This window comes from Oryzias latipes, chromosome 22 (assembly GCF_053564925.1).
Source record: "Oryzias latipes strain Hd-rR chromosome 22, Olatipes_Hd-rR_3.1".
NCBI lineage: Eukaryota > Metazoa > Chordata > Actinopteri > Beloniformes > Adrianichthyidae > Oryzias > Oryzias latipes.
The window spans coordinates 5,005,032-5,017,956 of record NC_136258.1 but is presented as its reverse complement, the minus strand read 5'-3'; the positions used below and the strand labels follow the sequence as shown (position 1 = coordinate 5,017,956).

The 12,925-nt window shown below is 42.0% G+C and overlaps 1 protein-coding gene across 1 annotated transcript in view; it reads left to right on the top strand.

Annotated features, from left to right (window-relative positions):
* Positions 1-4,637, top strand: part of rrh (retinal pigment epithelium-derived rhodopsin homolog) — a 31,858-nt gene extending 27,221 nt beyond the window's left edge. The window contains exons 4-7 of the mRNA XM_023951987.2: positions 1,727-1,880; positions 3,850-4,018; positions 4,236-4,414; positions 4,496-4,637. Of these exons, the coding sequence (XP_023807755.1) occupies positions 1,727-1,880; positions 3,850-4,018; positions 4,236-4,414; positions 4,496-4,601 (608 nt within the window). The 3' untranslated portion in view covers positions 4,602-4,637. The remainder of the gene's footprint in view (positions 1-1,726; positions 1,881-3,849; positions 4,019-4,235; positions 4,415-4,495) is intronic.
* Positions 4,638-12,925: the final 8,288 nt, after the last annotated feature.

The following is a 12,925-nucleotide window of genomic DNA, read 5'->3' as shown; positions in this document are numbered from 1 at the left end:
CAAAGGAAGAGATACAGACCACGGATGTTAAAACACGAAAGCTCCTCACCATGCATGGAGGGTTCCACCCCAAATCCAGCACCCTGAGACCGTATGCTAGCCGCAAGTTAAGAGGCTGAGGACTAGTGAGCGTAGAAGCCACTATCCAGGATGAAACATCCAAGATGCATGAATACATCAAGCTCAATGCCCCAACTGACAGTGTGCTCAGTGAATGTTTCAGGCAATGGAGAGCAGAGGATACAGTGCTGGAGGACAGATCCTCATGGGAGGACAAACCCCTGCATGGGATGTACCACCGGACCATAACTGAAGTGGCTGATATCAAGAAGTCCTACCAATGGCTAGAAAGGGCTGGTCTAGAGGACAGCACTGAAACACTCATCCTGGCAGCTCAGGAACAAGCCCTGAGCACCAGAGCGATAGAGGCTCAGATCTACCACACCAGACAAGACCCAAGGTGTAGATCTACCACACCAGACAAGACCCAAGGTGTAGATCTACAACACCAGACAAGACCCAAGGTGTAGGCTGTGCAAAGAGGTGCCTGAAACAATCCAGCACATAATTGCAGGATGTAAGATGCTGGCAGGGAAAGCATACATGGAGCGCCACAATCAAGTGGCTGGAATAATATACAGGAACATGTGTGCAGAATATGGACTGGAAACCCCAAGGTCAAAATGGGAAACACCTCCGAAGGTGGTAGAGAATGAGAGGGCAAAGATCCTGTGGGACTTCCAGATCCAGACTGATAGGATGGTAATGGAGAACCAACCAGACATTGTAGTGGTGGACAAAGAACAGAGGAAAGCCGTTGTGGTGGATGTGGCAGTGCCAAGCGATGGGAACATCAGGAAGAAGGAACATGAGAAACTGGAGAAATACCAGGGACTCAGATAAGAACTGGAGAAAGCATGGAAAGTGAAGGTGACAGTGGTGCCTGTGGTAATAGGAGCACTCCGGGCAGTAACCCCCAAGCTGGAGGAGTGGCTACAACAGATACCTGGAAAGACCTCAGACATCTCAGTCCAGAAAAGCGCAGTGCTAGGAACAGCTAAGATACTGCGCAGGACCCTCAAGCTCCCAGGCCTCTGGTAGAGGACCTGAGCTTGGAGGAGAAACCACTCGCGGAGGGTGAGAGGGGCGTTTTTTAGTTTTTTATATATATAAAACATTAATTTGTGTTGTGAATGTCTTGAACAGATTTTTTAAGTATGTTTAACCCTTGTGGTATCTTAGATGACCCCATCCTTACATTGACATGTTTTCCCTACCATGACAAAGGTGGATAAAGGTGGAAAGATTTCATGTAATCCATGGACACCAGTGAAGATCACAAATCATTGAAGAAAAAGGTTTACTGTCTAGTGGGTCTAGATGACCCAACTCCCAATGTAAAAGTGCCTAGAATAGCACAAGGGTTAAAAGGAAGCAGGATTTTCTCCAGGAGGGGGGACTGGGGCATTGGGATCACAAGTGGCCTTTTTAAACCAGAGACAAACCAAAAGGATTAAAACCAAGGACGCTAAAACTAAGTACACCAACAAATGGGACAACAAAACCTTTCTAGCAAAGAGAGACAATATATCTTCTTCAGAAAGGAATAGTTCCTGTTGACGACTTCTGCTGTAGTTTCCACCACAATTTTGCGCATCGCATTGTTTGGGCAGCAATTTATCAGCGCTTCCTCTGACCTTTTTTGTCCATGTCATCTTCTCTCCAGGGCAGAAAATGACCATGCAATCATACAACCTTCTCATTTTGGCTGCGTGGCTGAATGCTGTGTTCTGGTCCTCCATGCCCATAGTGGGCTGGGCAGGTTACGCTCCGGATCCCACTGGGGCTACATGCACCATCAACTGGAGACAGAATGATGCGTGAGACTTTTATCATATTTGGTATTGAGAAATGCTACAACTAGATATTTAATCATTATTGGAACAAGGTATATGTGTGCTGGTGCAACTTTAGAAATCACAACAATGACAAAAACCCCTGTTTAACCTGCTCATTTTATTGTGTCTCTCTTTTGTTTTACATAGTGTGACCTATTTTCTGAAATCATGGCATGCACTAAACCAGGGGTCGGGAACCTAAGGCTCGCGAGCCATATATGGCTCTTTTGATGGTCACATGTGGCTCGCAGACAAATCTTTAATTCAAATTTTTTTTCTTCATTAGACCAGTCCTTCTCGTGCGCGATGCGATGGCAGAGGCGCGCAGTAGTAGCGGTGCTTAGAGAGACAAATCTGCGCCAGCACTAGTATAAGTTTAAAATTGTCTATTAATTCACAGAGTTTGTACCACCCGGAAACCTGTGAATTGCCGTGCCTAAAACTGCGCGCTCCCGTCTCTGAGAAAGAGCGCGCAGTTGCGGGGACGGGATGTGTGAGGGAGAAAGCAGAGGGTGGGGCTGAGGTGTTGTTGGGACAGGCAGCAGGTGAATCGCGCAGGGATTGTAAAAACGTAAAACCCACTGCCTGTCACTCACTGCAGCGTGTGAGTGTGTGTTTGGCTCCCCGTCTGCATGTGAGCAGTCTGTCTCACATCTACAAAACATTCATACCAACCTAAGATCACGTTTAAAGTCTCAACGCCTGCATGAAGCAGAAACTCACCACGTAAACCAGACTAGACCATCAGCAAAACTACCACGAGAAATACTCATCATTTATTAGAAACAGCATAACAATGGTATTAAAAAGAATCCACAGACTTATTGTACTTTAAAAAGGTTGAAATTACATCAAATGCACACATTCACTTGTATTTTAGTTTTAAACATATTGTCGCGGACTGAGTTGGATGGCTGTTGGGCCGCGTTAAAAGTTCTGGAGTTCATTGACCGCATCAAGCAGAGAGCTGATTGGCTCTCAGTTCTGTCGCTCAGCCTGTTGTTAGGTAGTTTGGACCAATGGGGTTCAGCTATGGGCCGAATAAGGGAAAGGGGAGGGCTGCAGCGGGAGCAGGGGAATATAAAGTTGGGAGACGCGCTCTCGTCTCGTCTCGGCGGGAGAGATTCAGGAGTTGCTGAATTAATTGTTCGGCGTTTGTTGCGGTCTGCAGTAATCGGAATAAAGAACCTTAAAAGAGGTTAAGTCTCCGTGCCTCAGTGTGGGAAAGGGACACTACATTATTGTATGGCTCTTTCGAAATTACATTTCAAAATATGTGGCGTTTATGGCTCTCTTGGCCAAAAAGGTTCCCGACCCCTGCACTAAACCAACAAGAAATCATGCACAGGAAAATAAAAAAAAAGAAACACCCAGTATTTCTATCTACATGGAATATGTGACTTGATTATTTCCTCATTATTCTCTAATGGTTGAGTAGTCATTACCTTTTTTCTTATCAAATCTTTAATCAGAAAGATTAAATCAAAATATTATTTTACAGTTAAAAAAGTTAGTTTTGTTTTTTTGGGATCAAAATACAACAAGTGCTTTTGTGTCTTTCTTATCCCCATGAGATCCTGAGCAGATTAAAGTGGCTCAGCCACGGCTCTGACGTAACGGGAACCGGGATGAGCTGTTGCTCTGGGAGGTGTCTGAGGCTCCTCCATTTTGTTTGTGCAAAATGATGATGTCTTCTTTTACTTTTTATATAGCTACACACTTGAACATTTGAAATAACACCTCCTATAGTTGTTGTGCATCTCATCCTCTTGTGTTGTGCGTGTGCTATGTGTATGGGACACTTTGTACCACAGCCAGAAGAATGGCACTGACTGATTACAATGGTTTCTATTTGAAAAGTGGTTTTTAATCCCAGCTGCCTCTGCTCAGATTCATTGTTTTGGAGACCTAATCCTGTCTGAAATACGCCTTAATTACACTGTGTTTGCAGCTCCTTTGTCTCGTACACAATGGCAGTGATAGCTGTGAACTTTGTGGTTCCTCTGACCGTCATGTTCTACTGTTACTACAACGTGTCCGCCACTGTCAAGAGATACAAGGCCAGCAACTGTTTGGACAGCATCAACATTGACTGGTCTGACCAGATGGACGTCACCAAGGTGAGGGCACCTGTTCCTGGTCAAAAATACTGAGGCCCCACATGTCAATGTCAAAACACTTTAGATATAAAATCTACTACCATGCTGTTTTTCCAGCTCTGTGTCTCCTGCATGTTTGTGGATGTGGTCAGACCTGGTCCAGATCATCATCACCAAAGATGTTTCATAGATGTTTCATAAAGCTGACATTTTGGGTGTGTGTTTCTATTGCTGACAGATGTCCATCGTAATGATCGTCATGTTCCTGGTTGCCTGGTCTCCGTACTCCATGGTGTGTCTTTGGGCATCCTTTGGTGACCCTAAGACCATACCTGCCCCCATGGCAATCATCGCCCCCCTCTTTGCCAAGTCCTCCACCTTTTACAATCCATGCATTTATGTCATTGCCAACAAAAAGTGAGTAAGGCCATCATGAGCACATGTCAGTAGGTGGGAGGGATTTGCTTTAAGACCTATAAAAAGTTTTTTCCCCCACAGATTTAGAAGAGCCATCATTGGAATGATCCGGTGTCAAACCAGGCAGCGGATCACTATCAGCACTCAGGTTCCCATGACGATCTCCCAGCAGCCTCTGACCCAATGAAATTCAAACGTGTCATTGTTAAACTTTGTAAACAAATGTTGTGTTGTCAATGTTTTACTCTCTGCTGTCGCTCTTCTGTCAAATGCACTGTAGTGTTTACTGTGTAAACTCTGCATGCTTCAGTCATGGCTGGCCTGCATTATAAAACTGTTATTGGATTGGAAGTATCCTGCAGAAGTCCAAAACGCTCAACTAGTTGTCATGTCCACACGCTCCAGCTCTGCGTTGGATGCAGCACCTGCAGCGATACAGCTTTCAGAAACACAAAATCCTTTATTTTCAATAAAAATTTCAAATTCCACTGAGGTACAAGAACATTAAATGAAGTATAATGTGAAATTCAGGCTCCAAGCTCTTCTCAGAAGCCTTGATGGAAGGGGTTATTTGCATGGTGGTGGAGGGGGGGAATGAACTGAGTCCTTAAAGGCAATAATGAGAAGGAAGATAAGACACTTATAGAAGTCTGAGTGAGCTGAAAAGAGCATTTATTCCCACTGAAGACAATCTACTCTAAATTTTTTCTCTTCATAACTAAACAGCCCAAAATTCAGATCTTTATACTGAATTTTAAATGCCGCACTATGGAAGGCAGACAACACAATGGAACCCTCCATCTTTAAAAGAGGTCATCTTTTATAGGTGGTTGGCTCCACCCTTATAAAACCAACCCAATTACCAATCAAAAGCAAATACCTTTCCTAAGAAACAAACATTCACATGCAATTTAACAACAATCTTTAAACAAAAACACAGAATAGAAATAATTTTGAATTTAAAACAGGCCTGTCAATGGAAACCAAAATAGGTGGGTCCACTGGACCTCCTGGATACATGAAGTGCTAAGAAACCAGGGGGGTATTCCAGGAAGCATGTTTAAACTAGCCTGACTTTGAGCCTGAACTCTGGCTGAAATCCGCCTGAACTTGCTTACTCTGGGTATGTCGGTTCCAAAAGACCGGATATGAGTTGGCGTAATTACGCTCGACTTGGTAACCCTGGGTTAATGCTCGTGCACAGAAGGTACATAAAGACATTCTCAATAGATCGCCGATTTCCGGAGTCACCATGGAAACGCGTGGAGAACCAAAGAGAGCGCAATACTTTAGTGAGACGGAGTCTGAGATTTTAATGACGACGTATGAAGATTACACGTCCATCAAAAAAGTAACACGGCTGCATCATCAAACTCAATAATTGTTTATACAACTCAAATTTACATATTTATCTAACTAAATATCATAATACTCCAATTCAATTAATATTTTTCCATCTTAATTATAATTCTTGAACTCTCGTATGTCTAAATTTGAGGCGGCAGATGTACTCACAACAATAAAAATAATGAAACGCTATGCAGATTCATTTAGGAATTTTCCATCATTGTCATTATGCTACAAGATGGTAGGGGTGCTATATAAACCCATCATCCTCTCTCTCCCTCTCACTCATGGTGCAGAGACTTAAACATAACAGGACAAGTAACTGCGCAATACACTGTAAAACAGCTAAACAACTAAACAAATTTGGTCAAAAACCCACACTTAAACCCTAATCCATCCAGACAGGCAAAGGGAATGGTATCCCACAATTCCTTGCGGTGCCGATCTAACAGCAGCACCAAAGTTACATCTACTACTGAATTAATTTGAATGAAAGTAAAATAAAAGTCTGAAATCTACATGCTATTTAAAGCTGACTTAACTAAAAAAAAACGATTTATCTTTACTAAAGCTAATAATTAAGTTAGATCAAAGTGAAAAAGTTTATCTTTCCAACATCCATACGTGGTCTTATCACCCTCTCATGGCGGAAAAAGTATTATCTGAGCTTCTTCATCCACTAAATCATCTTCAAATGGACACGCCATGCTGATTCACCTCTCAAAACAAACTAACCTTCAACTAAACCTGCTCCGGACCAGGTTATGTTCAGAGCATGAGTTGCTATGGCAACTTGACCTACCCTGAAACATACCTCCATTTCTGGAACTGAAAGCTGAGGTTATCAACTTCCTTAGCCTCAAACTTACCATGGGAGCTAGCATAACCTGCTTTCTGCAATACCCCCCCTCCCCCCTCCCCGGAAGTAAACTAATAAAAACAGAAAAGCAAAAACTAAACAGTGAATTGCAATAACTGAACCTTACAGCTGGACAGTGTGAGCACCCACTGATGCTGTCAGTAACAAATCCACTTTATTAAGCTCTTACACCATGACAGACGTGTGCTCTGTCACAACCTATGGAGCATATTTTTGGACAGTGAGAGGAATCCGTGAAAACCCACGCATGCACAAGAGAACATGTAAACTCCACTCAGAAAGGTCCCCGATTGGTGTTCGGTTTCTGGTCACCCAGCCCGGACCTGAAATGGGGGTCTTCTTGCTGTGAGGCAAGAGCGCTAACGCCAAGGTTTATTTTGGGACTCAGGTTGGACAGGAAAAAGGGGCCTCTGGGAGCAACATGGTAAGAGATCAGCAGGTGGAGCAGAAGTCTCTGCACAAGAGAAGAAAGTTAGAATATCTCCAACCACTATAGTGGATAATGACGGGGGGGGGGGCTTACTTTCCTATATGCGAGGGATGCTCATGGCAGTAGGAGTCCAAGGTGAGAGAAACTGGACTGCGTGAGGCCAGACCACAGTCTGAGAAGGATTATGTTGCTGGGGTTTAGCTTGACAACAGCAGATCTCTCCTGTTGAAAACATGTGGGGAACAAAACAGATTCACATCTCCAAACTCTCCTGAGAGAGGCAACAGGTCTCTCTCAGGTGGAAAGCAAAGTTGGAAGAGGAAGGCAGTTCAGAAGCATGAGACTTTCAGGGCTTGGCAACAGGACAGAGGCAAAGATGACCTGACACTGACTACAGTGCTGCAGCTTCTTATGAAGGCAGGCACACAGGTGGAGTAAATCAGCTGATTGCACTGCTGAGATGAGCTGGCCGGGTGGAGTGGCCCAGGATCATGACACATGTCCCTTCAAGCTGGCCACGCCCTGCTCAGCTATGATGTTCTGACAACATTTCTAACAGAATTTAGAGCCATTCCAAACAGCCATCCTCTGATCAGGCTCATTAGACCCACAGCATCCTGTTAGCCTAGAATGTTGCTCAGATGCTGTTTCTCCAATCTGTGAAAACATAAACAACAAGGAGATGTTAAAGAGCAGTGGAAGTAGGTGGATTTCCTCGTCAACAACTTCTGGTGCAGGAGTCTTCTTTTCATCATGTCTGACAAGTCTCTACTTCTTCCATTCTAAGTTTCTCCATTCAATGTACCAATTTTCTGTCCTTCCCTCCTTCCTTTTCTGTCTCTTGCTACAACAGGCCTTCCACCTCTCCTTCCTGGATCAGGTGTTGTTACTTCAGGCCACCATGGATCCTGTAAGAAAGTTCTGTTCATTGATTTATTTTGGCTTTATTTTATATTGAATGATCTTTTTGACACTTCCCTCTGCATTTACCCGGACTTGGGACCGGCACAAAGAAGCACTGGATTGTGCCCCCTTGTGGTTGCATTACTATTTGTTTCTCCATAAAATAAATACATTTCTTAGAATATATAATAAATGATTTTCTTTAATTGCATGATATGTTGTGGCTGCATTAGTATTATATTTGTTTACAAACTATTTTATTGATTAAGAATCACATATTTCTATGTTAGAATAATATGACTTAATGAATTACGTGTTTCTGTTGTTTTTATGCTATGTTTGTTTATGAGATAGTTTATTATATTTAACTAAATAATCTTTCCAAGCAATTAGAATAAGAGGTTGTTGTAACAATTTGTCAGCAGATTAACAATTTATAATACTTGTCCAAAACAAATGTAATAAAAATCTGGTTTCTTCAACAGTTTTAAATTTTAGATTTAAAGTAAAGTTTCTTCAAGGGATTATTAACAAATGTACATTTTTTTGTAACCCAACTCTTTCCTGTTGGATTGTGGGAAAACTGGAGCTCCCAGAGAAAACCCAAACATCTTTCCATTTCCATTTATTTCCTCACATCTAACTTCATTTATAAAGCACTTTTCATTCTTCTGTAACTCATGGTGCTTCGTGGTCAAGAAAGAGTTCTAAACACCTTTAATAACCAAACTAAACACAAAATAAATATTTACATCAAGATAAAACTAATTAAAGGAAACAAATATAATAGATCAGAGATTCCTACATTATAGCTAAGTTATTGGTACCTCCCTCCCCCTCCCTTCATAACATTTCATCCCCCCAACAATCACCTCCAATCCCAAGATTGCAGGTTCAGTTCCCGCCTTGCCTGCCCATGTGTCAAAGTGTCCTTGAGCAAATAATGCAACCCAAAAATGTAGTACTAACACAGAACACACCACATTCTGAACTTAAGAGATTCCTACAGCTGATTCATCGGTACCCCCCTCCCCCCTCCCTCCAGAACATTGAACTCCCCCACAATCACACTAATAAAGACATTTTTATGTCTTTTTTTTTCTTTTCTCCCAGCTGGATCTGTCCCATGAGCTCTTTAGCTTTGGAAGCATACTTGGCTTTCCTTTTTCTTGCAAGGTGCTTCATGGTGATGAAGTCGTGTTGGAGGGCTTGACTCGGCGTGATTCTGTTTTGAGGATTGACTTCCAGCATGCTCTTGAGAAGGTCAATGAAAGCTCTGTGGTCATCCTCATCATGGTCGTCAAATATATGCTGATGTTCATGAATCACTGCATCCAGGTTTATCACATGATCTTTTTCCACTTGTTCACCTGTTGATTCTGTGTATTCCTCTGGTGTGCATAGTCTCCAGTGGCCGTTGTCCCTAGTGAAATGGGGTGCTTTGTACTTTGCCTTATGGAGAACTTCAGCTTCTGGTAAACCAAATATCTGCACCATAGCTCGTATTGTTTCATATTCTGTATCACATGGAAAGGGATAATTTCCAAAGTAAACAGAGGCCAACACCACGCCAAGAGCCCACATGTCAACGCTGTCATCCAAAGGGAGTCCCAGGATAACTTCAGGTGCTCTGAATGGAGTTATTTGGATTTCGGTTCCGGTTGAAAGTTTCTTTGTCTCCACAGCCAGACCAAAGTCTATGAGTTTTACATTCGCTGAGTCTCGTTCCGCAAACATAATGTTGTCCAATTTTATGTCGCAGTGTGTCACACCGATACCTTTGAGCGCTTTGAGAGCCTTCAGCATTTGCTGAGCAATGACTCTGATCAAACACAAATGGGTCCGAGTAGACGAGTCCCGCTTGTAGCTGTCAATCAAGCTCACATCTAAGAGCTCAAACACTATGCAGGTCATACCTTGAAATGTAAAGCGTTCAAACATCTTAATCAGGTGGTTCTCATCAGGATCCAGGTCTTTGATCAGTTTCATCATTTTAAACTCTTTCTGTCCTTCTCTGGAACAATTCATGATTTTAATAGCGTAACATTCTGGACTCCCCAATTTAGAACATTTAGCCACTTTTCCAAAGCTTCCTTCTCCCAGGAATTCCAGAATTTTATAGATCCCCTGATTTCCAACTAAATAATGACCTTCCATCAGCTCAAGGACTTCCATTTTTCTATTTCCTTTTCTTGACGTGCTTACTTCAAGATTGTTCTTCTTCAGATCAGCTGTTTTGAAGATTTAATCTTAGAATACAGTTGATCACAAGTCTTAAAATGTTTTTGACTTTGTCCTGGGAAAATCAACATGTATTTATGTATCAAGCAGGGGTGCAAAATGACATCATAAAATGTAATTATGCATCAAGCAGTGGTGCAAAATGACATCATAAAATGTAATTATGCATCAAGCAGGGATGCAGAATGACATGATAACATTTATGATGCAGAATGATGTCATAACAGGTCATTAATTGTGAGGTCATCCATGATGTGGAAGGGTGATGTTTTCTGATGTCATTACCGAGCAGTAACATCATTCATAGAGCAGCCGCAGTCTCGTGAGTTGTGCACGTGCACAACTCACGAGACTGCCATCAGTCGCGCCTGAGTTTAAGCACAATAAATTAAACGGAGCTCGCACGGTTTGCACGTGTGAACATAACGTGCACATGATTCTCCAACCTTTAATTTAAACCGTTTTCAACATTTCGGCCTGCTCCGGCTGATCCAGTCTCCCCCGACGACAGAAAGCTCAGCCGGACTCTGCTGACGTACGCACACAGGAGGAGCGCACAATCAGAGCCGTTTGTCCAAAACAGGTCTGGAGGAAGTTCAGACCCAGAACTCCTGAACCCTGCTGTCACGAACGGACCAAATTCTTGGAATGGCTCATTAACATGAAAGATGGTATAATACGGGTGTCGTTTAGCTGATAACTGCTCTCTTTTTCTGTCTTTTTTTCCTCCCTCTCCTGAGTTTCACACGTTCACAGAAATGTTCACCAGCTCATCTTTCTCATTTCAGTGCCTCAGAGCAGCAAATGTGTGTGTGTGTGTGTGTGTGTGGGGGGGGGGGGGGGGTCCTGTTGCCGGTCTGGGGTATTGACAGTAAATTACAACTGGACTAATTGACCCCTCCCACTGGTGTTCCAAACAGGAAGTACCTGCTGCTTCCAAGAAGCCAAAATCTTCTAGACTTCTATTGAGAAATAAACAGCTGTTACTCAGTCATTCTGTTCGTCAGCATAACCATTCATGTTCTGATACCTTTTATTAACATGGTCTTGATAAGTCTTTTTTTTTTCACGATATATTTGCTGTAGCGCAAGTTATTCAACTTATAAACTGACCAATCAGATGCCTCAATAAAAGTGGCCTTGCTAAGCGTTTGATTGACAGTTTCACCCATGCTTGTTTTCAGTGGAAGGGGTGTGGCCTTCTAACATGCTCACTCCTAATTGAAAAGAGTGGTTGCCATGGCAATGTAGACTCGGACCGACACGGACTAATCTGGGCTCACTGAGGACATCTGGTTCCAACACTGCAACGGACATATCGTGAAAAAATGGCGACTGAATTGATTTAGTTTGGTTGAAACTGTGTGTGACGTCACATATGATCCATCCAGTTATATTATACAGTCAATGTTCTGGAGTCATGAGTTTTGCTGTTTTGTCAAAAAAATCTTCTGGTATTAAAATGTTTCACCAGAAGCTTTTTTTGTGTTTTGCTGTTTGTTTTTCTGAAAATAGCAATAAAAAAATGTTAAAACACAAAAAATATGTATTGTATGCATACAGTACACAGCCACACAAACAGGATGCTGCTATCTTCATTCTTTAAAGGTCTGTTGCTCAAAGCTGCTGAGATGAATGAAGACACTCGGATTCCTTTAAACATAAAAGATAAAGACTGAACGGCCATCCAAGTCTGATTTCACAAGTCCTGTCACGTCTCTACACCAGGCTCTTCAACAAGCGTACGGCAACAGTTACTGGGACCACAGAAGAAGAAACATAAGACATGATATCATGTAATCAATGTCACAATTTGCTCAGGCTGCACATGTAGATGCATTATTTGTTGCACAAACTTGTGTGTCTTTCAGAAGTGAACCACTTTCTTGTGTGAACTACAAGATCTTCTATGAGCAGACTATCAGGCACAGATTATTCATAAATCAAGGGCAGCTGAGGATGAATAATCAAAGAAGAAAGTCAATCAGTTTTGGTAAAGAGACTTTGAATGTTGATGCTGTAACCTACAGGCAGTGGAACAGTAATAGCATAATTGTCTTTGGTAGCTTTGGAGAAAAACACACTCCAGCTATTCTAAAGGATACTTAAACCACTAAGTAGGGTTTAGAAAAAAGGCCTTAAAAAGCCTGAAAAAAAGTCTTATATTTTGATGTCTTGGTCTTCAAAATGTTTTTTTTTAACCTTGATTATGTAATTAAAGCACATTATGTATCATCCAGTGGATGCCAACCTTCAAAAAAAAAGAAAAGCAGGGTAAAAAGAAAATGAGAAAGGAGGAGGTGTATTTTCTGCATTTATCAGTATTCTTGGTACAATAATCAATTCAAATTTATTTGAAAGCCCATTCTACATTTTTATTCTTTACAGTCAAGATTTATTCTCAACTATGTTTACCTGCATTAGGGGTGTAACGATTCCTTTGAACATGTTTCTTATCATAAATTGTGCTCGCTGATTCGATTCATACTTGATATTTGGTTCATTTTAAACGATCTGATTGGATCCGATTGACTAACCTGATAAGGATCCAGGACATCTTTATTCAAAACTTCAACCAGTGTGACTCAGAGAGAAACACCTGGTGCTGAACAGTGCAGGTGAAGTTTTCCAGATTCCTTGGATTTCCTCAAGATAATCAAGTGTAAATGAAATATGTGTTCAAACAAACAAACAAGTCAACAAGAATCAG